At 40.3% G+C, this 23502-nt stretch overlaps 1 protein-coding gene and 1 long non-coding RNA gene across 2 annotated transcripts in view; both read left to right on the top strand.

Moving 5' to 3' along the window:
* Positions 1-23502, top strand: part of LOC138914426 (uncharacterized) — a 57848-nt gene continuing 34346 nt past the window's right edge. The window contains exon 1 of the mRNA XM_070219392.1: positions 1-70. Within this exon, the coding sequence (XP_070075493.1) occupies positions 37-70 (34 nt within the window). The 5' untranslated portion in view covers positions 1-36. The remainder of the gene's footprint in view (positions 71-23502) is intronic.
* On the top strand, positions 10891-12085 carry LOC138914963 (uncharacterized). The gene is made up of 3 exons (XR_011420665.1): positions 10891-10991; positions 11210-11285; positions 11727-12085. It is a non-coding gene; the product is annotated as an uncharacterized lncRNA (long non-coding RNA).

Genomic DNA, 23502 nt, shown 5'->3' on the forward strand with positions numbered 1-23502 from the left:
CAAATTCTACGCAGTGGTTCGCGGGTGATCGTAAGGATGAAAAAGAGACATTTTGAAACGGCCAGTCGAGGTTAGTACGAAATAGAATAGAAGGTAATTGAAATAAATGGTAAAGTCCCTCCGGACCCAATTGTGGACCCTATTCCCGTTAGGTCCAGTAGTTACCTACGTTCCTCCGTAGTTTTGGGATTTGACATCTTTCCCGTGGACATCTTTCCCGCCTTATCCGTAGTTCTAGTTCTCCCGCCTTTTCCGTAGTTGGGACTTTCGTGTGGACATCCGTCCCGCCTTATCCGCAACCCTTGTTTTCCCGCCTTTTCCGTGTTTTTGGGATTCGAGCTTGGACACCCGTCCCTCGTGATCCGTCACCTTAGCCACCTCGTCTTCTTCGTAGTTTTGGGGCTCGCGCGTGGACACACGTCCCGGGTGGTCGATCGGGTCCAACCTCACCATCCTGTTACTACGCCCGCGGAGCGGAACCCCCTGCACCCAGAAAAATGATGGACAACATTTCAGGTCATGCATAGCCTAAAACATTTTAAATGGACTAAAAGTTCCTTTTTAGGTCATGTACTGCATACAAATTTAAATTTGTGGTATATTTGCCCTACTATTTAGGTCCCGTATAGCCTAATATTTTAGGTCATCGTGGGCCTTAAAATTAATGCATTTTACCTAAATAAATTTGCACGGAACTCTGATACCGTTCTGGCGACGCTGTAATTCCCAACCAGTTCTAGCGCGGCTTGCATGGTAACCCACTTCGATCGTTGACCAAGACAGCGATTTCACTGCTGATGATTGTATGCATGTACAGTGAAGTCTCTTCGCTCCTTTTTGTGTGTTGGCATAATGACGACTTCTTGAAGACTAAACCGACATTGACCTCGAGTTAGATACATTTTTCAGTACATATTTTTAGGCCAAAGAAAGCCTTAAATTTTGGATAGGGGTTTTCTCATATTTTTAGGCAGCCAATTACCTAAAATCTAGGCCAAAAATTACCCCCATTTTAGGCCATTAATGACCTAACTTTTTAGGTCATGGAATCCTAAATTTTAGGCCATTCTAGGACTTAGCTCCAGTTTTAGGCCAATTTTACGTAAATTATAGGCCATTTTTTGACATTTTAGGTCATTTTTTTTCTGGGTGTAGTCCGGTGTTTCGGTGATTTACGAATTTTCTTGTAAAGGACTCTTGGATCCGACTGAGATCTGTACCCCGGCCGAGAAAGCATCCTTACAAGTGGCGCCCGAGCAGGGACACCGAGACTAGCTAGGGACTTAGCCGAGGGCCTTAAGACTCACTGAAAAAAAGGAAGTCACCCGGAGAGTCAAGGCGCGACGACTGCCCCTACCCGGCGTCAGGAAGAATTAGGAGTATTTAAGGAGGAAGTCCTCCTTGGACGGCAATACGATAAAGCCGACTTTATCAAAAACCCTGGTGTAGGAGCTCGCTAGGTTTATGCTTGCGAAAAGACGAACTCAACTCCCTTGCCGTTGGGTTCGGCTTTAAAGCTGATGGTACCGTCGAATAGGGCAGGAAGGCGTTTGCCAACTTGGTCAGCTCAGGTTCCTTTCCACAACGGGTGTGGAACCCACTAGCTCAGCTGCAGGATTAGTATATCAGTCGGGTCCCGAGTCGTGTCCCGGCAGGAAAGAACGACGAGACGGGGCAATTTACGTAGTCTCTCCGGGTCTCCGGCGTATCCGACGCTGCGCCGATCGAGACTCCAGCCCGTCATCGAGGGATAAATCCAGGACCTAAACACACTGTCCGAGCGTCGCCAGCAGATGCCCACTTGTCTACTGGCCTGTAAAGGCAGGACATAATGAAGATAATTGGAATAAATGGTAAATAATATATAAAATCGCATATCTCGATCACGTGTTTTTTTTTCCTTTCTTAGACTAGGACAAAACCTAACCTCATTTAACTTCATTCCTACCACTGCTTTGGACCAGAAAGGGGACATCCTTCCCGTTCCTTCCAGAAGTCGTATTTTGTTCGTAGAAAAATATTACCGTGATGCCTTCGGACCAGTAGTTACCCCACCTTTTCCGTAGTATTGGGATTTGCGCGTGAACACCCGTCCTACACCATCCCTGGTGTAGGAGTTCGCTAGATTTACACTCGCGGGAAGACGAACTTAACTCCCTTGCCGTTGAGTTCGGCTTTAAAGCTGATGGTACCGTCGAAGAGGCCAGGAAGGCGTTTGCCATCCGGTCAGCTCGGACTAGCTCAGCTGCAGGAACAGTATAGCAGTCGGGCCCCGAGTCCTGTCCCGCCAGCAAAGAACGACGAGACGGGGCAATTTACAGAGTCCCTGGGTCCCCGTCGTCTCTGACGCTGCCCCGATCGAGGTTCATCGAGGGATACATCCAAGAACGGCACAAGGCCTCTGGGTGTCGCTGGCAGATGCCCGCGTGACCACGGGAATAATGGCACAGGAGGCGCGGAGTAATAAGACTCCCGCCCAGCATTTGCTTTCCGAGAAGATGCATAAGTGGAAACTGCGGCTCGACAATAGCTCAAACCCGTTGACGCTCATTGCCGAAAAAAAAGATGAGCAATAATATTTCTTCAAAAAAGTGGATTTAAAGTTCAAAGCCATTTAAAGCTGCAGAGAGTATTTGGGAAAAAGATGATTCTGAAAATTGACGAAGCTAGTTACCTCTGGATCAGCCCCTAAACTTGCAAGGAGCCAACTCGCGCTCGAAGCGTGAGCGTGAGCGTGATTGGGGCAGAATTTGATCTAAGACTACACAAAGGAAGGCACATTGATCAGGAACATAATCTGACATCGGCGACTCTCGGTGCATAACCACACATCGGCTTCCCTCTTGCAAGCTAGGAGGCTAACCATTGCTGTATAATGCGTAGAGGCAGCAATCTTTACCTCTTTCGAGAGTTCAGCGAGATTTATACGCTTTGGATTCAACGATCAACTGTGTGACGAACCCGCCTAAAAAGCGTGTACACCAAAATCGTCGTTACCACATTTATAATCATATTAGCTTTAAGAGACATATCGTGAAGTCACACTAACACATCAAGTCACATCAACAAACTTTTAAAAACACAGGGCGGAAACACTACTACTATTTAAATGGCAACTGTTTGCTTTTACGTTTGTTGACTATGTTTTCTTGAACTGGTTTCTGCCTTAAAAAAATCATAAAATTATTCTAAGTATGGAGTTTGAAAGATAAAGAGTGTATCTTTAAAACAACATTAACATCAAAACAAACCATGAATCCGTTTGCCTGTGATACCTCCAGAAAGTTGGCCAATTTCAGAATTTTTCCAACTTTGAGGTCCTTGTGCTAAGAATCCTTGCGTCGGGGAATTTTTTGAAAAACGCAGCCTTATTTTGGAATGTGTAAATTACACGCTCTAAACATGCCAAAACTCTTGTAATCTCTCTTCCACTCTCATTCTCTCATTCTAATTTCTCTCTCTCTCTCTCTTGCTTGCTTTACATTTGTAACTGTTCGTGTGTATAGCTGTTGGTGCCCAGTTTCTAATTAAACTCGCGATCTCGCGTTCTTATACTTTGCGTTGTTTTGTGTTTTTGCCAGAGCATGTAAAAAACAGTTTATCGTTTTTTCGTTTGCTGTCTCGGTCTGAACGAAACCGAAAAAAATTTAAAAATTTGGTTTCGGTCTGAGCGAAACTCTTCATTTCAGTTTGTTTCGGTTTTCGGTTGACCGTTCTCAACTGAAAATAAATTTTTTCGGTCCTTCCAAAAACCGATTTTTGGGATCGTTTGTATGAAACGGTCCCAAAAAACTGTTAGTAGATGAACAAAACTTTAAAATGCTCAGTAAAAACCGTCTTTTTTGACAGTTCTGCCATTCCTTTGCCTTACACCTTTAAAAATTTAAGCTGATATATAGAACATCTTGTGGGGGACTACCGTACGAGTGCCACCTACATGTCAGCGACTCTCGGTGAATAACAAAACAGCTGATCTGCGCAAGCTTCACCGGGAATGATACTTATCGTTAGATTAAGCTTTATCCTGATATCTCTTCTCTAGCGGACCTCTGACCAGCGAGCCTCGACGAGTAACGCAACTTGCTAACGATTACTAATTATAATCTTCCCGCAAATTAATAAAAGATTACTGTGATAACAGAACTCCCCACATTGGTGACCCCGACGTGATCTCTGAGCGAAAATCGTGAGGAGATCGCAGTAATCCGCGCAGATTTATTAACTCTGATTGGGAAGCGAACACGTTGTTCGTACATAACCTCGAAACATGGTTAACCACAGCGATGATGAGGACGCCGTTTCGAGGCAGCAAGCGCTGCCGAAACAGGCGCCCCTCCAAATTCAGCAGCAGGCGGACCAACCGCAGTTGCCACTTCAACCGCAATCTCCGCTCCAACCGGCAATTTTGGAGCCGACTGCTCTCCAGCAGCCCGTTGCATTTAGCCCGAGTGCGTCTGCTCCGCTGCAATCGGGCACACCCAAGCTGGGAGTCGACGAGCAGACATCAACTGAGATCAGCCGAGTGTCGTTAAAGGCTCCCCCGCACTTAAAAGGGCACCCGGACGTATTCTTCACCCTGCTGGAGTCGCAATTTGCAAGTCTCCGCATTACGGTGGACGACACAAAATTTCACCTAACTTTAAATATACTGCCTGCAGAATACCTGGAAACGATCATGTACATCCTGCGAAATCTGCCGCCGACTGGAAAATACGAAGCGATAAAGGCCAAAATTATTGACGAACACCAGCCCTCAACTCAGGCCCAGTTCGCGCAGTTGTTCCGGGCGTTGGAGCTCGGCGATAACAAGCCATCTGTACTGCTGCGCCGCATGCGAGATTTGGCCAGAGGTGGCATGGGAGAAGACGCCCTGAAAGCCATGTGGTTGGAGCGGTTGCCCGAGGGCTTGTGGTTGGAGCGGTTGCCCGAGGGCTTGCGACCCGTAGTGGCGATGGCACAAGGTGAGCTCGACAATCTCGCGATAATGGCTGACCGCACTTGGGAGTATGCGCACCCCACGCTCAACGCAATTTCCGCAACCGCCCCGTTTACAACCCATTTCACGACACCTCAGCACGAATCTCTGGAACAGCAAGTGGCGGAGTTGAGGACCATGGTGGCCGGGCTCGGAAAACATCTAGACCGCCAGAGCCGCGATCGATTCAACAGCCCTAACCGAAGTCAACTTAGCCGCAATCGATCGAAGTCCCGAGACGACCGTTTTTGTTACTACCACAATCGATTTGGCGAACAGATGCAGATCGCCTTGCAAGTGGCCGACGGGAAACTAACAGCCACTTCGCACGAGGCAGCATGTGAAGTGGACACGATCCAATCCAGCCGTCTATTCATATTCGACAGAAATACAAACACCGAATATCTGATAGACACAGGTGCGGACATATCAGTTCTGCCCGTCAATGCGTTCCCACACCTCAAACCATCTTCAACCCATCGCCTATATGCCGCCAATGGTACACCAATCAATTCCTAAGGTCTCATCATCGACGTAAAGCGACGAAAAACCATCGATGGGACCACATCACTGTCTACAATCTGTGAGCTTCGCCATGTCCAGTACTCACCTATACCGAGTAATCGTTTCCAACGATTGTGAGTACCACGACATGATCTTGCAATATAAAGACCTGACTCTTCCTCCGGCTTTCGAAGAGGAGCTCGTGCAAAACACCCGAGTGCAGCACTACATTGCGACGGAAGGCCAACCTGTATTTGCTAAGGCTCGCCGACTGAATGCTGAGGCTCTGACCATCGCCAAGGATGAATTCACACGTATGCTTGGAGCGGGGATATGCCGCAGCAGCAGCTGGGCATCGCCATTACATATGGTAAAGAAAAAGAATGGCGAATGGCGGCCATGTGGTGACTATCGACGGTTGAACGCGACTGTTCCCGACCGATACCCACTCCCACACATCCAAGATATCAACCAGGTCTTCGCCGGCAAGTCCATATTCTCTACCATCGATCTGGTCAGCGCCTATCACCAGATCCCGCTCGCCCCGGAAGACCGAGAGAAGACAGCCATCATCACACCGTTTGGGCTTTTCGAATTCAATGTGATGACATTTGGACTCCGCAATGCATCGCAAACGTTTCAACGGCACATGAACAACATCCTCGGCGATCTCGACTTTGTGGCAGTGTATATCGACGACATTTGTGTGGCTTCGTCAAATAAAGCCCAGCACCGTCAACACCTTAAGATTGTTTTTGATCGCCTGCGACAAGCCAACCTACGTATCAACGTGGCCAAGAGTGTATTTGGAAAGACTGACGTAACTTTTCTGGGACACTCTATCACGGCATCCGGCGTATCCCCAACAGTCGAACGAGTGAACGCAATAAATGAGTTCCCGAAGCCGACAAAGATATGCGAGTTGCGCCGATTCATTGCCATGCTGAACTACTACCGCCGATTCTTACCGCATGCAGCCGTCGTCCAAGGCATTCTCCAAGCGCTCATCCCTGGCAACAAAAAAAACGAGCAGTCGCCGTTGGAGTGGACCGAGGATGCCAGTAGAGCATTTGCGCGCTGCAAATCCGACCTGGCCAGCGCAACACGGATTGCGCACCCGATAGCCAATGCACCCCTTGCACTTCAGGTCGATGCCAGCAATTATGCAATCGGTGCAGCGCTTCAAGAAGTTTGTGAAGGGCACCTGCAGCCACTGAGTTTCTACTCTAAGCGCATGACGGACACACAAAAGCGCTATAGTACGTACGACCGGGAGCTTTTAGCAATTTTCCAAGCTGTCAAATTCAATCGCTTCATGATCGAAGGACGCGACTGCACCATTTACACCGATCACAAACCCCTGGTATATGCACTTCGACAGGATCCCGAGAAAGCATCGCCACGACAGGCGAGACAATTGTCATTTATAGCCGAATTCTGCACGAAAATCGAGCATATTAATGGAGCCGAGAACACCGTTGCAGACGCCCTATCCCGCATCGCAGGAATCGAGCAGATCAACATGGACGAATGCGCACGCCTACAAGAAGCGGACGGCGAGCTAAACCGGCTGTTGAGACACATCGAAACGGGCAAATCATCGTTGCAATTGCGCAAACTGCAGCTGCCTAACTCCAACATCAGCATGTATTGTGATATATCCACATCCCGTATTCGTCCATACATTCCGCCGCCAATGAGAAGAACCATATTCAACGTACTGCATGGGTTGGCCCACTCTGGCAAACGTGCCACCGTCAAATTAGTTACTGAACGCTTCGTGTGGCCCAGCATCAACAAAGACATCGCCTCATGGTCATCGTCCTGCCTTCAATGCCAGCGATGCAAAGTTCACCGCTACAACAGAACCGTCCTCAGCAGCTTCGACGTGCCTGATGCCCGATTCCAACACATCAATATAGACTTGATCGGCCCGCTACCACCGTTCATTGGCTACCGCTACTGCTTGACGGTCATCGACCGATTCAGCAGATGGCCAGCTGTATTACCATTGACTGAGATCACTGCTGAGGAGGTGGCACTCGCACTCCTGCACGGATGGGTTGCACATTATGGAGTGCCGGTGAGAATCACGACCGACCAAGGACGACAATTTGAATCTGGCCTCTTCAAAGAGCTGTCGCGCATCCTAGGCGTAAAATTGAGCAGAACCACACCATACAACCCGCAGTCGAATGGCATTATTGAGCGCTTCCATCGCACACTAAAGGCAGCATTAAAATGTCACAATACCACCGACTGGTACAACCGCGTTCCCATCGTCCTGCTTGGACTACGAGCGACACTCAAAACAGACATCAACGCATCACCCGCCGAAATGCTGTATGGCACTACCATACGCCTGCCTGGTGACCTCTTCGAATCAACCCGGATTGAAGATTGCAATTCCGACTTCGTCAAGAACCTGCGGAATATCATGACGCAGCTCCAGCCACTGCAAACTTCAGACCACGCGACAACAAGAACCTCATTCGTCCACAAGCATCTGCAGACGAGCTCACATGTCTTCATCAGAGACGACACCGTACGCTCCTCGTTAAAATCGCCGTACGATGGACCATATCCTGTCCTACACCGAGAGGACAAATTTTTCGACGTAGAAGTGAATCTATTTTTTTTTCTCGTAATCGGCCATGGAAAGACAGATTTTTCTGCTTTTGAACCATACCAATTGATTCTTCCGTTCGCAGGATAAAAATGATTTTGTGTTTTCTTTTCAACGCGATTATACGGCGAAAGAGTGGTAACATTGACAAAATAGGTATGAGGTAAACTATTGGAAGCAAGTGGCTTTGCAATCAATGTGGTACTGTCCACATACAAAAAAAAAAAAAAAGTGGGGTGGCCGGGTTGACATGGAACGTCCCATATATGGTAAATAACAATTATTAGCACCAGGTGCAGTACAATTGCTGATACCATTATCTTCTAAAGAATACGCTGTTTTCAAGTTTTATGATAAAGCGCCATTGGTGATGCTGTTATAAGAGTAAAGACATACAAAGGCTATCATCTTCTGAAGAACTCGCGGTTTCTAAAGAATACGCTGTTTTCAAGTTTTATGATAAAACGCCATTGGTGATGCTGTTATACGAGTAAAGATATACAATGGCCATCATCTCTTGAAGAATTCGCGGATTTAAGTCTTGTAAGATATAGCCTCTAAGTGATGGTGTTATACGAGTAAATATACATAATGACCATCATCTTCTGAAGAACTCGCGGTTTTTTATTTTGTTTGATAAAGCGTCTAAGAGATAGTATTATCCGAGCAAATCATCTTCATCTTCCATAATCTTCTGAAGAATTCGCGGTTTTTCATATTTTACATTAGTTAAGAGACAAGAAGGGAAGCTACCTTCGGCGAGCCGAAGCTTATGTACCCTTGTAGATTAAAGAATGCTTTCTCGGTGCAGTTCCAGGGATTCCAGATTCAGCGTTTCTATTTATTTAAATTTTGTTTTTAAGTAGTCAAGAATCAAAACGCCTACTTCCTACAAAGTCACAATGAATTTTCTTATATTTGTTTGAATATTTCTATGGGAGCCTTAAGATATAGTGGTCCGATCCGGCTCGCTCCGACATATGTACTACCTGCAATAGAAAGAAGACTTTCGGGAAAGTTTCATCGCGATAGCTTTAAAACTGAGAGACTAGAAACGGACAGACGGACAGACGGACATGGCTAGATGGACTCGGCTATTGGTGCTGATCAAGAATATATATACTTTATGTGGTCGGAAACGTCTCCTTCACTGCGTTGCAAACATCTGACTGAAATTATAATACCCTCTACAAGGGTATAATAACTGGAAATATTGGTCTGCTAAAGTTTTGTACTTGTCGTTCAAGCTTAAGACACAATAAAATCCAAAATACTCATTGTTTAAGATTTGTATAAATAAAAAATGGAATTATTTTTAAAAATTAAATTAAGAAAATGTATTTAGGATTAAAATATTTGGAAAAAACAAACAACATTTTTTGTATAAAACATATTCTGTGTTTAAACACATAGGTATAAAAAGTCAAAAGACAGTTCAAACGGTCTTTGATCAACCGAAACCGTTTTGAAACAAAAAAATCGGTTACTGGTTGAGCAAAGACCGAAAACCTTTTGAAACAAAGTAAACAGTTTCTATGTGACTATTTGCTCAAAGGGTCCCAAAGTGAGAGTTATTTTGAGACAGCTAGAAATAGTCAACTGTTTTTTACATGCTCTGGTTTTTGCGGTTTTGCGAATTTGAGACCAGTGCCAAATTTACTTGAGGTATTTATATTTCTTAAAGATAAAGATTCTTTTATTATCTGTTGGCTCTGCGAATCAGTCATGCACGTCAAATGTGCATTATTTACTGCCAGAGTTAAAGACTTCATTGAAATGCATACCGGTCTCATGTGGCAAGTGAGTCTTGCAAGGAAATAAAAGTCGAAATGAGCAGCTTTATGAGGCAGAACCTTTCACTTTCACTACTGAACCTTTCACGAGTTTTAAAACAGCTCAATGACGGGTTCAACTCCGTTTGTGACAAATTTAATAATAACCGAGTCGCCTAAACGAAAAAAAGCCAGCTCAGGGGCAGGTAATAAGACCGTGAAACAAAACAAAACACTGAACTCGGTAGCTGCAGCAGTTCCTGTAGGCACAAGGTGTAAGCGAGCCACCTGTGCCTACGGAAACAGCCAGTTACGGAGGTTACCCTGTTTCTGGATGCCAACCTGACGCATAGAATTCGGAGGGTCTGACCGTAGATACAGTAGGAACCGCTTATAGGTCCCAGCAGAGCGGGGTTCAGATTCCTGCTGGGGGTCGAAAGAGACTGTCGGTATTTGCATCTAGATTTACCCAAAATACAACATCCGAGGATGTCTTGGAATTTATTCGTGAAAAATTCCCATCCGATGACATCGCTGTTGAACAATTTCGTTTTTCTTACTCTCGAGGATATCGTCTTTTAAAATATTTGCTCCGCCTGATGTGTTTAAAGTACTGCTTTCTGAAAGCTTTTGGCTTAATACACTCATAAAAATTAATTTCTAAATTTTGTAAATCTCGCCATTGAATCGGCCTACCTTTGAAAATAGAAAAAAAATTTCTTGTTATTAGAAAATTGGCCTTTGAATACAGAAAACCTTTCTTGATGGAAAAAATTCAAGAAAGAATTTTTCTTAAAAATAGAAAAATGAAAATCTCATATGTTTGTTTTGCCGTCGCAGCCAAAACATTTTTGTACGTATTTAAGGACAAAATCACCTTTGAATATATGAATGAAATGACCCTAGAATATAGGAAAGTAGCCATTGACTTTCTTCGGCTGCCGAATGTTAACGACAAGAAAAACGAAGTGGGACGAAGGGCCTACTCGGCCCGACTACTATCCGGCTACCGACTTCTCTGATCCCCCGAGCGTCAGTTGTGAAAAAAATTCGTGAGTGATGGACGTGATTTTCAAGCGGATAAGAGGTGAAGCCTTTTTCCGAATATTCAAAGGTATGTAAATATGTATATAATTTTTTGTATAGCGGGCGTACAATTGTATGTATGTAATTAAAGGATACATTTCAAATCTCATTACCAAGCGTATACCAATTTAGGTGAATTGTTTTTTAGCTAAGAGCTACGTACATACATACATTTGTACATAAATTTGTGGGTGTACAGTTCTATAATAATTTTATCTTATTACTCGCATTTTATTTATTTTTCAGAGTGAAAATACCTGCAGTTGCATCAGCCAAATAATTTGTTTGTCGAAGCTGTAATTTTGTTTTAAAACCTTCTAAGGTAAGAAAAATATGTTGTATTTGTTTGACATACTTATGTATGCATGTAAATATCTATGCATGTACGCGGCTCACCCGATCTGAAACCCGATTTTCAACCCTTTCATATTCTGCTCCTCTCTCTCGCTCGCTTGACCTACGCGTCGCGACGTTTCTCTCTTCACCTTCTTAAAACTGACACGATCTGCCCTGCTTACATTCGGTCTCCCTTCGCGCAAAGGACTGTATGTAAATATATATGTATGTATGTACGTGTCTCTCCCGTGCCCCTCTCTGTCTGAAATTCGATTTTCAACCCTTCATTTTCTACCTGTCTTGCTCCTCTCTCTCGGTCGTCTGTCCAACGTGTTTGTATTTTGGCTATTATTAACATTACATTATTTCAAAAAAGTTATTTATCTAAAAACAAATCATTGATATCCCAATAACTCTTTTTTTATAGATGAGGAAAGGCGAAGAAAATGGATCACCTTAGGTCATATGAAGTTCAACAGACCTTGGGTAATAATAATGTTTTCTTGAGTCAAAAATGTGTTATTTAAAAATGTTTAAATGTTAAGTGTTAAATGTTTTAAATGTAAATAAATATAATATGCAAAAGAAAAAACCAAGTTACATTTTATTTTTAGGGTTTCAGTGTTAATATAAAACTTCCTTTCAAGAAATATTATTTCTTAAATCAAGAAATAAAATTTCTTGAAAGGAAATTTAAACAAGAAAGAATTTTTCTTGTTTAAAAGGTGCCTTTCTAAAAAACCCTTTCTTGTTTTAAGAAATTTAATTTCTTGAAACAAGAAACAAACCACCTTTGAAACAAGAATAGCCTTTCTTGTTTTAAGATATATTTTTTCTTGTTTTTATGGTGGCTTTCTAAAAAACCCTTAAATTTCTTAAAACAAGAAATATTTTTTCTTGTTTTAATGGTGCCTTTCAAAAAAACCATTTCTTGAAACAAAGGTGAGGTCGCCTTTGGCAAAAATTCAAGAAAGAATTTTCTAGATTTTAAGGAAATTCTTCGATTTTTTTTTATGAGTGTAATGATTTGGTTATAAAAGAATTTTTTCCTAATAAACAGAGAAACCAGGCTGAAACCAGAGATAACCGACTCTAAAGTTCTGTCAAAAAACTTTAATACCTAGAGTACCGATCGGCTTTCTCGTGGGGGTTCGGCGTTCTAATTGCCGTTAGCTCTACCCTAAATTCTGAGAGAATTCACTCTCATGTCCCCAGTGACATTGAATTTGTTTGTGTGAGTGTTACCCTCAAATCCTTGTCTATCCTTATTAAATGTTCCTATATTCCACCTGGCTCTGACCTTATAATTTATGAGCAACATCTAGCTGCTATTAAATCTATTCTATCCTTTCTTTCCAATAGGGACCTTTTGATTGTTTTGGGTGACTTCAATCTCCCGGATATTTCTTGGTCCCCTCACTCAAAATAAATTTAACCCTAAATTTTAGAAAATCGTCGTTAAAATTTATTTTTTCTAAATACAAGAAAGGTTTTTCTAAATATAAGGAAATTTTTCTAAAATCAAGAAAGATTTTCTTAAATCAAGGAAGTTTTTCTTAAATGTAGAAAATGGTTACCATTAACTAAAATCGCCCTAAAAACTAGAAAAAATGCCCTTAAAATTGGAAATTATTTTCTAAAAAATAGAAATGCAAACGAAAATAATAAAATATTTTGGCAACACCTTTTCTAAATATGAGTGCCCTAACCCTAAAATTAAGCGAACCCTTAATAATATAAATGTTTTCTAAAAAGTAGAAAGTTTTTCTAAAAAATAGAAATGTTTGTTTTCATATGCTCTGGCACATTAAAATATTCAATGCCAGAACTTGTCAGCTGCCTGGCGGCTGTACTCGTAGCGCTTGGTTAGGAGTCCCAGCGCCAACTTTTTTTAAACCTTTTTTTATTCTTTTTATACCCGTTACTCGTAAAGTAAAAGGGTATATTGTATTCGTGCAAAAGTATGTAACAGCTAGAAGGAAGCATTTCCGACCCTATAAAGTATATATATTCTTGATCAGGGTCACTAGCCGAGTCGATATAGCCATGTCCGTCTGTCTGTCTGTCTGTCCGTCCGTATGAACGCTGAGATCTCGGAAACTATAAAAGCTAGAAGATTGACATTTTGCATGCAGATTCTAGGAGTTCCTATGCAGCGCAAGGTGCCACGCCCCCTCTAACGCCCACAATCGCTTATATACAATTGTAAAAATTTCAATATTTCGGAAAAGTAAAAATGCAGTTTTATTGTGTTTTTCAATGACTATCGAAATGTAGAAAACATTTTTTAAATCGGACCATTCGTTAAAAAGTTACGGCGGATCAAAGTTTTTATCTCCGTCTCCTTCGCACTCCCTTTAGCTGAGTAACGGGTATGTGATAGTCGGGGCACCCGACTATAGCGTTCTCTCTTGTTTTTATTCTATTTTTTATTATTTCTTTTTGTTTTTTATTCCTTTTTTACTCTTTTTATCTTTTTTTTTATTGAAGGCAAACGGTAAACCGAAAATAATTACGTTTATATTCAGCTATTTACTATTTTACTATATACTACACATAATATAAATTGCGTTAGCATAAATATATACATATGCATAGATGTATTAGAGCCCTGCATAAATCAACAGTATGTTTCGATCACAGTATTACCGTAGTAGGCTAGTATACTGTTACTACTGTGCTTCCCAGTTTCGAGATATAAATCATCCGAAACCTATGTTTCAAATGATTCGGATCATATGAATACACAACAAAAGTTGTAGACCACAGTGTGGATTCGAGACCATGTTTCAAACGTTTCGAGATGTTTCGAAACAATGAAGTAGGCAAAGAGACTACTGTGTAGTCATATGTAAACAAACTTCGCTGAAGACGGTCGTGCTTTTCAATCGCTCCCGAAAACGTTTAGCCTATCGTTGAATTAAGTCTATCTTCATAACCCAACTTGGAATATCTTATCACTTTCGATACGCCGCTTCACTGTGAAAAGCCAACTTTGTAAAGACAGTGACTTTATTGTTAAATTTTAACAAATTAAAACAAGTGCTTCAACCTTTTGTCAATCCTAAAAGTGTTGTTGTTGTTTGGCTTTATCGTCTCACCCGCAACGCTCTCGTTTACGGTTCGCTCAGCGTTGCAGCTTTCCGTTACATAGCTAGCATTTCTCGAGTACGAAACCGCGCTCAGAACATCGCCTGCATATCACGCTCTTCCGCTCTCTCCTCTCTGCGTCCCTCTTCGTTTGATAAACCGCCGCTGGACTTATCGCTCTACTGCTCTCTTATCCGATCTCGCCGCTTTTTCTCTTATCAATTTTCAACTACTCTTCAACTACACAAAAATGTCTTTGATTTGCTGCGCCAAGAAATGCGAATTTAGCGGCACCATCTCTGGTGATAACTACTTAATGTGCTGGCTGTGTGATAACTGCTCACATGTTAAATGTGGCGGTGGCGGTCATAATGGTAGAATTGGCGATATTGTTGGGAAACATAGGCAATTTTACTGGACTTGTACTTCATGCCTAAGCATTACCATGGAAATGAGAACTTTCATGAGGCAAACGAGATCTGGGTTCCAAAAGGTTCGGACTCAACTTAATGTCCTCTCTGACATATTTTGTTCCGTCGAATCTTCATTTCTGGGCCTCAAACTTATAAGTGAATCTCCCAGAGGAAATATTCAACCCAATGCCGAACTTATTGCCGATAATGCACTGCTCTCTGTACCTCGTTCGCCGTTGAACATCTCTGCTACATCGATCTCCATCAATACACCTGTACCAGCCTTACCCAATGCCTCAAACAATGATGACCCAGCTACAGCTACTACTGCTAATGTTCCTGATTCCGCTGACGCCGATCGCACTCTACTGGATTCAACTTCCCTACATACTGAAGTTACAGATGTCGGTCCTGGCACCTTAACTTCCGCACCACGACCGCTTATGGAATTCTCACCTTGCCGACCGTCGGGATCTGCTGGCAACACCAGCGCTACCGCAAATGTTCCCAATCCCGATGAACTGCCGCTAACATCTGTTCCTCGCCCATCTGAATTACCATTGCGCTCAGTCAAACTTCGGAAAGCAATATTTGTGTCCCGCTTGTCACCTGATACTACGCCGGGAGCCGTCAAAAATCATCTATGCTCCAAGTTAAAAGCTACTCCTGATAATTTTATAATTAACAAATTTAATTTTAATCACACGCGTAAAATTTCCTCATTTAAAATTTTCCTTCCCGACAGTCTCCTATCAGAAGCTTTGAATCCTGCATTATGGCCTAATGACACTATTGTTCATGAATTTCTGCCTAAAGACTCGACCCAGGCACCTAAGATTACCGGTTCAAAAAACTAAGTTGCTTTTTTACCGTCATTTATCAAAACGTACGCAGTCTTTTGGGTAAACTTAACCAAATTCACACTAACAGCGCGTCATTTGACTTTGATGCCATCGCTTTTACCGAAACCTGGCTTAACTCTTCCGTTTCCGACCATGAAATCTTTGTTCATAAGTTCTCTACTTATAGAACGGATCGTTCTTCCTTTGCTGGTGGTGTCCTTATCGCGGTAAACAACAATTTCTCCTCTGAGTTGTTTCCTGTTGCTAACCAGACTGGTATTGAATTCGTTGCTGTAAAAGTTTGCATTGGCTCGACTTTTATCTTTTTGACCTGCTCATATATTCCCCCAACGTCAGATTCCTCAGTATATTTAAACCACCTATCTGCCATTCAGTTTGTGATGTCTGCCGTGGGTCAAGCTGACCAAATAATTGTGATGGGTGACTTTAACCTCCCACATATTTCCTGGATTCCCTGTGATGACTCTAATCTTTTGCTACCTAACAATTGTCATGATTTTATCGATGGGTTAACTGACTTGCCCTTAGCTCAAATCAACTCAGTTAAAAATAATCGCAATAGACTTTTGGACCTCATGTTTGTAGGTGATGCCGCTCTTGCAACAGTTTCTAGAGTCAATGCAATTTCCCTTCCTGAAGATCCTTATCACCCCACTCTATCTATATCTGTTGAGCTTTTAAACCAATCTTACAAATCGACTGCACTAGCCCCCTGTCCGATCAAATGTTTTCGGAAAACAGATTACACTGGCCTTAATATATACCTTTCGAGGATTGACTGGTCATTTCTATTAGAAATCCAAGATATGGACTCCGCCGTCCTACAATTTTACAACTCCATTTATCCGGCCTTGGATGCTTTTGTCCCAACACTGGATATATCCCCTTCTTCCAAGCCCCCGTGGTTTTCCAAACATCTCTCGTACCTAAAAAACAAAAAATCTAGGCTTTATAAAAAATATCAAAAATCCGGCTCTCTACTCGACTTTGCCCGTTACTCCACCATCCGCTCCCAATTCCTTACTGAAAACAGTCAATCCTATAATCTATACCTATCACAGTGTAAAGATAACTTTCGCACTAATCCAAAACAATTTTTCTCCTTCGTTAACTCCAAGCGAAAATCTAATGCTTTTCCCCCGTCACTTCGCTATCTCAATAAAACAGAAAACTCTGCTCCCGAGATTTCCAACTTATTTGCATCTTTTTTCCAGTCTACTTATTCTTCTAGACCCTACAACACCTCAACACCGTATCCCTATTACATTCCGCATGCTAATAACATATTTTTACCCCCTTTCACAGAGAGTGTCGTTCTGGAAGGAATGTCCTCTATTGACATTTCATACTCAGCTGGCCCTGATAAGGTGCCAAGCTGCATTTTAAAACACTGTGCCCAAAATCTGTTATATCCAATTACACTTCTTTTTAACTTATCAGTCTCTTTGACCTGCCTACCTAGGATCTGGAATGAGTCTTACATAATTCCTCTTCATAAAAAAGGTTCTCGAGTGGACATCGAAAATTACCGTGGCATTGCCAAACTATCAGCCATTCCTAAACTTCTGGAACATCTTATCACTCTTCAATTACAACATCTCTGCAGTTCCTTAATATCTCCTTCTCAGCATGGGTTTATTAGGCATCGATCAACGACGACCAATCTCCTTGAGTTCTCTCACTTGATTAATCAAGGTTTTCTGCACCGTCTACAAACCGACGTTATATTCACTGATTTTAGCAAGGCTTTCGACTCGGTAAACCATTCACTGCTTCTGCTGAAACTTTCTTATTTGGGATTCCCAAATAACCTTCTAAAATGGATAGAGTCGTACTTAACAAATCGCACCCAACGAGTTCTCTTTATGAATGAGCTATCTCACACTGTGGATGTCACTTCTGGTGTCCCTCAAGGTAGCCACCTTGGACCGTTACTTTTTATTCTTTTTATAAACGACCTACCTCAAGTTATTTCATACTCGTCTATTTTTATGTACGCCGATGACGTCAAAATTTGTTTCTCCTATTCCGATTGGTACCTTCATTCTCACCTTCAATTTGACCTTAACGAATTTCATAAGTGGTGTGTCAGTAATCTCCTTTTCCTAAACCATGCAAAGTGCAAGCTTATGACTTTCCACCGTTCCTCCCCACATCTTGTCTCCTACAGCCTTGGCAATCACAACCTAGACCGCATTACCACCTCAAACGACCTTGGAGTCCTTTTTGACCATAAACTATGCTTCAATAGCCATATTACTGCAACGGCAAACAAAGCCAAGGGTGTGTTAGCTTTCATAAAGCGATGGTCCAAAGAATTTGACGACCCGTACACTACCAAAACACTGTATGTAGCTTTAGTACGTCCTATTCTGGAATACTGTTCCTGTGTGTGGAGCCCGCAATATAAGGAGCCCCAGAACATTATCGAATCGGTACAAAAGCAGTTTCTGATATTTGCACTGCGTAATCTTGGATGGGATTCTGGCAGACTACTTCCATCTTATCGAGCCAGACTTAAATTAATCGACTTGCCGTCTTTACAACACCGTAGAGTTTGCAATGCCATAATGTTTGTCCATAAGCTTCTTTTGGGTCTCGTTGATTCTGAATCACTCCTTTCCTATATACAATTAAACGTCCCATCTAGATTTACTCGTTCATTCCGTCCTTTGCGCTTACCTTTGTGTAGGTCTAATTATGCCCAACATGAACCGTTTCGCGCACTATGTAACAACTACAATAGCCTATACAACATTTTATCTTTTGAATTACCTATCAGCACTCTTCCGTCTAATATTTTAAGTCACCTCGAATCGTTAGAATTGTAATAAGTTAGTGTATCCCTAGTCAAGCATATGTTAGCAGATAATTGTTAACCAACTAAATAAATAAATAATAAAAATAATAATATTGTAGAGCAATTCAGTTTGTCTGTGCTAAGGCTAAAAATGGAGAATATTGATTCTGAAGATATTGTAAGTTAATATTCTAAGTAGCGTCAGAAATCGCGCAGCTCTGAATTGGTGTTGCATTCTTATGTGCATCACATTACGCCACTTCAGTGCTGCAAAAATAAGAAGTAAGGTAGAAGACTGCCTTAAAGAATTTAGTCTTGACATGCGTAAGGCAGTGGTTGCAACAGACCGTGGATCGAACATGATCTCAGACTTCACATTGATCACATTAACTGTGTGAACCACCTTTTAAATAACGTTATTTAAAAAACGTTTAAGTTTAAACTTTTACGTTTAAGTTCTTGAATATCGAACTTGAACTAATGTTATCGACATCCAGCAAAATTGTAAAGTATTTTAAAAAATCCGGCGAAAATAATAATCTAAATTCCAGTTTAAAAAGTATTTGCCCAACTCGTTGGAATACTATTTATTGCACACTTAAATCAATTGAATCCAACTTCAACGACATAACTGCTATACTTTTAAGAAAAAATGAACTAAGCAGAATGAGAGATCTTAACTCGCGAGACCTTAGTTCCGTTACGGAAGTATTGGGCGACTTCGAAAATTCTTCCAAAACTTTAGAAGGAGAAAAATATCCTACGTTACACTTGTTCATACTACATATTGGAAAACTAAACAAAATTTGTTGTGACAATTCGATAAATACACTAGTAGCAAACAAACTTAAAGAATCTTTGGAAAACGGTATAAAAAATGTTGTATTAAAAAACATTTTAAAATTTCACAAACTCGCTCATTTCCTGTTTCCGCCAACAAACCAATTGCTGCAATTCACTCAAGAAGAAAAAATGCAGACTATAGCTCTATGTAAGGAATTGATAACGGCAACCAATGAAAATATGGATGAGGAAAATTTGAATGAAATTGGAGATGAACATATCTTTTCTGATTATGTAACTAAATCGGCCTGTGGTGACGTCCAAGAAAAGTCCGAAAAAGAAGTTCAGCGCTACCTAAACTTACAGGTGAAATACTCTGATGACTTTGATGTCCTAGCTTGGTGGAAAAACAATGAGAACTATGTCCCATCTTTGTACAAGGTTTCAAGAAAAATTTTCTCCATACCTTCAAGTAGCGCTGCTTCAGAGAGAGTATTTTCAAGGGCCAGAAACTTGCTCTCTGAAAAAAGAAGTGCTATAGGATCCAACCCAACCTTAGTTGATGAAATAATGTTTTTAAATAGCAACTACAAATTTATTTAAGTATTGCTGACATGAACATATTCACTATAAAATATTCGAAGTCCCGCAGAAAACATTTTTTTTACTTGTGTCACTGTTTATATAATAAATTTACGATATTTTTAAATTGGTTTAGACTTTTGGTTAAATAACTTAAAAATGATTTTTTTATTCACAGTAGGCGTTTTGCCTACGCAGTGTTTATAATTTATACATTCCCCCATTCCCCCGCAGTCCCGTAGTCCACACTTACAACCACATTTGGCTTTGGTTATATAAGAAATAATAAATAATAATAATAATAATAAATACATAACCTTTAACATTCAAAATATGCAAGACACACAACGCCTGCATACGTACATAGGCAGGAGTACATAATATAAACGTATATAAAAAAATAAATCATGATTGAACGTGTTTTTTTGTTTTGTTTTTAATTTCTATTATTTAGGAAAATTTCCTACTTTTAAGAAATTTTTACCCTTAAATTTAGTAAAATTACCCTAAATTTAAAAAAAATTACCTCGAAAAAAAATCAAAAATATAGGAAAATGTTACCCTAAAATTTAGGGCGAGCTTGTCTTAAAGACAAAAATAGGGCGATTTCCTTGACTTTAGGGTTAATTTTATTTTAAGTGCTCCTACTGAGGATGTCCTTTTATAATTATCGTTACAGCAAGTTAGCTTTATACGAAATTATTTAAATAGACAATTAGATCTTGTGTTTGTTTCCGATCCGATACCGATACCACCCAACTATGGAATTGACACTTTGCCTCCCCAACCTTGATACCATCTCTCCTTTAGTTTCTCCAACTAAAATGAGATGCTTTCGGAAATGTGACTTAAATAAACATAACTTAATGATTTCGCAATATAATTGGACAGATCTTTATAACTGTGTGGACATCGAAAGTGCAACTGAACTTTTCTATAGGCTTTTCCTGATAGGCTGCCTCCAAAACCGCACAGGCTCACCTGGTTTACAAATGCGCTTCAAAGACTTAAAAATTTTTAAACAAACACTTATAAAAAGTATAAAAAATGGGGTAAGCCATCCGATTTTTCGAAATATGGGTGGCTCGATCTGATTTTAATGTTTTTTACAGTCATTGCTATTCTATGTATTGGGTAAGAATTTCTCAACTGCGGTAGGCTTTGAAAAAAATTTTTGTTTCAGATTGTAATTTTAATTTTTCAAAGCCTACTTTCTTAACAATAACAAAACCCATCGATTTGTATGGCAGCTATATGAAGGGACGGTGGTAAAATTATGATATTAATATATGTGCATAATATCAGTAAGTGATTAAGTTGTGCAAACTTTCAGCTTAAACATGTAAGAATTGTACTCATTGGAAATATAAATAGGGTTTTTCTAAATTCGCATAAAAAAATATATATCTTGGAAATGATGAAAAGGAACAAAAATGTTTCTTCGGGTAAATTAAGTTGGTTATGAGATGGACAATCTTGGATAGTTAAGTTTTTTTTACAGGATGAAGAAGACATTCAAAACCGCGATACAAAATTTCAAATAATTAAAATTCATACTTATTGGACAACAAAAAATTTAAGAAAATTATTTTCTAACTCCCCCAGTACACATTTAAAAACGTGTAACGTTGCACGTTGTTCTTCTAAGCCGTTCTTGAGATATACTAATTTGAAGTTTGAGAACAATTTTTAAGTTCTTAACTTCAAAAATTCATAGCGCCCACAAATGGACACCAAAAAATTTCAAAAAAATCACAGATGATAACCAAGGCAAACTCTTCAAAGTACCTGAGTTTGAAGAAAATCTAAAATTTCATATGCGCAGTTGAGAAATTCTTACCCTATTTAAATCGTTGTAAATTTGAACTTACAAATGATCCGAAGCAGTTTTATAACTTTGTTAACGCCAAGCGTAAGTCATTAGCTTTGCCTTCATCGGTTCGTTTTAACTCAATTGAACTCAATTGAAATTGCAGATTTATTTGCCGATTTTTTCCAAACTACTTATAGCACCTTTTCATGTTCAAAATCAAACTACTCTAATCCCTTAAATAGGGCAAATTTTTTTCCTATAATTACCGAAAGTTCTCTCTTACGAGATTTAACAACAACAACGCCAACTTATTCTCCCGGTCCTGATGGACTTTCTGGGTGTGTGCTTAAGTTTTGTGCATCAACCATCTGCAAACCTATTCTTAAACCTTTTCAATTGTCTATTTTACATAGCTCGCAAATAACTGTTGACCGATTCGTGCGGTCCCCAAATAACTGTTTTTCTCTAAGACTTTGAGCAATAAATCAAAGAGCAACCGATTGAATTGCTCGTACAAAAATTTTGCTCGCACTCAGTCGACGAGCAGTTTTTTTGGCTTTCATTTGCTCGGCTCGCTTACAGACCGATTGCTCTGAACGACGCACAGTGGGGCGAAATAGCAAAAAGTATGTCTTAAATCAGCGGAGCCCTATAGCGATTATCTTTTGATGAGGTATTGTTAAAGGCAATTAAGTATATAAAAAAACATCATAAGGTGAATTTTTTTAGTGAACATTTTTTGTTTTAGGAAATTTTTAAGAAAAAAAAAATTGTTTTTCTAAGAAAACAAATACAAAAAAATTACTTACAGGGTTCTAAGTTTCCCAAAATTTTTTTAATTTACCTTTTATTTTTAAATTGGTCAATGATATCCTATAGGTGTCATAGAATCAATCAATGAAATACATCATATTTTCAAAAAAAATCTGGTAGAAATCGGTAGGGGAGTGTAGGGTAAGGTGACGAACGATTCGACTTTTGAATGTAACTTTTCCAAAAATCAATATTTTTCAAAAGTGTAAAAGCAAAAAGTTGCTTACATCTACTGACCATATTTCTGTAAAAGTACGACTCGAAATTTCAACGGAGCTAAATCCTACAGCGTTTAAAGTGAACCAATTTTTTTTGCACTTTTAAAAATTGTAGGGTAAGGTGACGAACGATTCGTTTTTTAACGTAATTTACCCAAAAATCAATATTTTTTTTAAATGTAAAAGCAGAAAGTTGCTTAAATCTACTGAGCATATTTCTGTAAAAGTACGAAATTCGAACTGAGCCAAATTCTTCAGCGTTTGGCGTTCAGCGTTTGGCGTCATAGCTAATTCCTCAAGAGAGATCCCACTTTAAAACCAGTGGCATAAAATCCGTTAAATATGGGGCTTTCTGAAAAAAATATAATGGTATTTTTGCAGACTGGCCCTTTGGACGAAATCCTATTTTTAGACTTTAAAAACGCTATCGCTTGGTCATCTACGGTCCAATAAAATCTATTTTTTTTCTCGTAATCGGCTATGGAAAGACAGATTTTTCTGCTTTTGAACCATGCCAATTGTTTCTTCCGTTCGGAGGATAAAAATGATTTTGTGTTTTCTTTTCAACGCGATTATACAGCGAAAGAGTGGTAACATTGACAAAATAGGTATGAGGTAAACTATTGGAAGCAAGTGGCTTTGCAATCAATGTGGTACTGTCCACATACAAAAAAAAGAAAAAAGTGGGGTGGCCGGGTTGACATGGAACGTCCCATATATAAATTTTTTTTTAAAAAAAGAATTAAACGGGGATCTAGGGTGTAACACTACTTTACATCCAAGAATATGCAAAAAAAACCCAACTTTTTTGGACCACTTTAGAAAAAA

The sequence above is a fragment of the Drosophila takahashii genome, chromosome 2L (assembly GCF_030179915.1).
Source record: "Drosophila takahashii strain IR98-3 E-12201 chromosome 2L, DtakHiC1v2, whole genome shotgun sequence".
NCBI classification, from domain to species: Eukaryota; Metazoa; Arthropoda; class Insecta; order Diptera; family Drosophilidae; genus Drosophila; species Drosophila takahashii.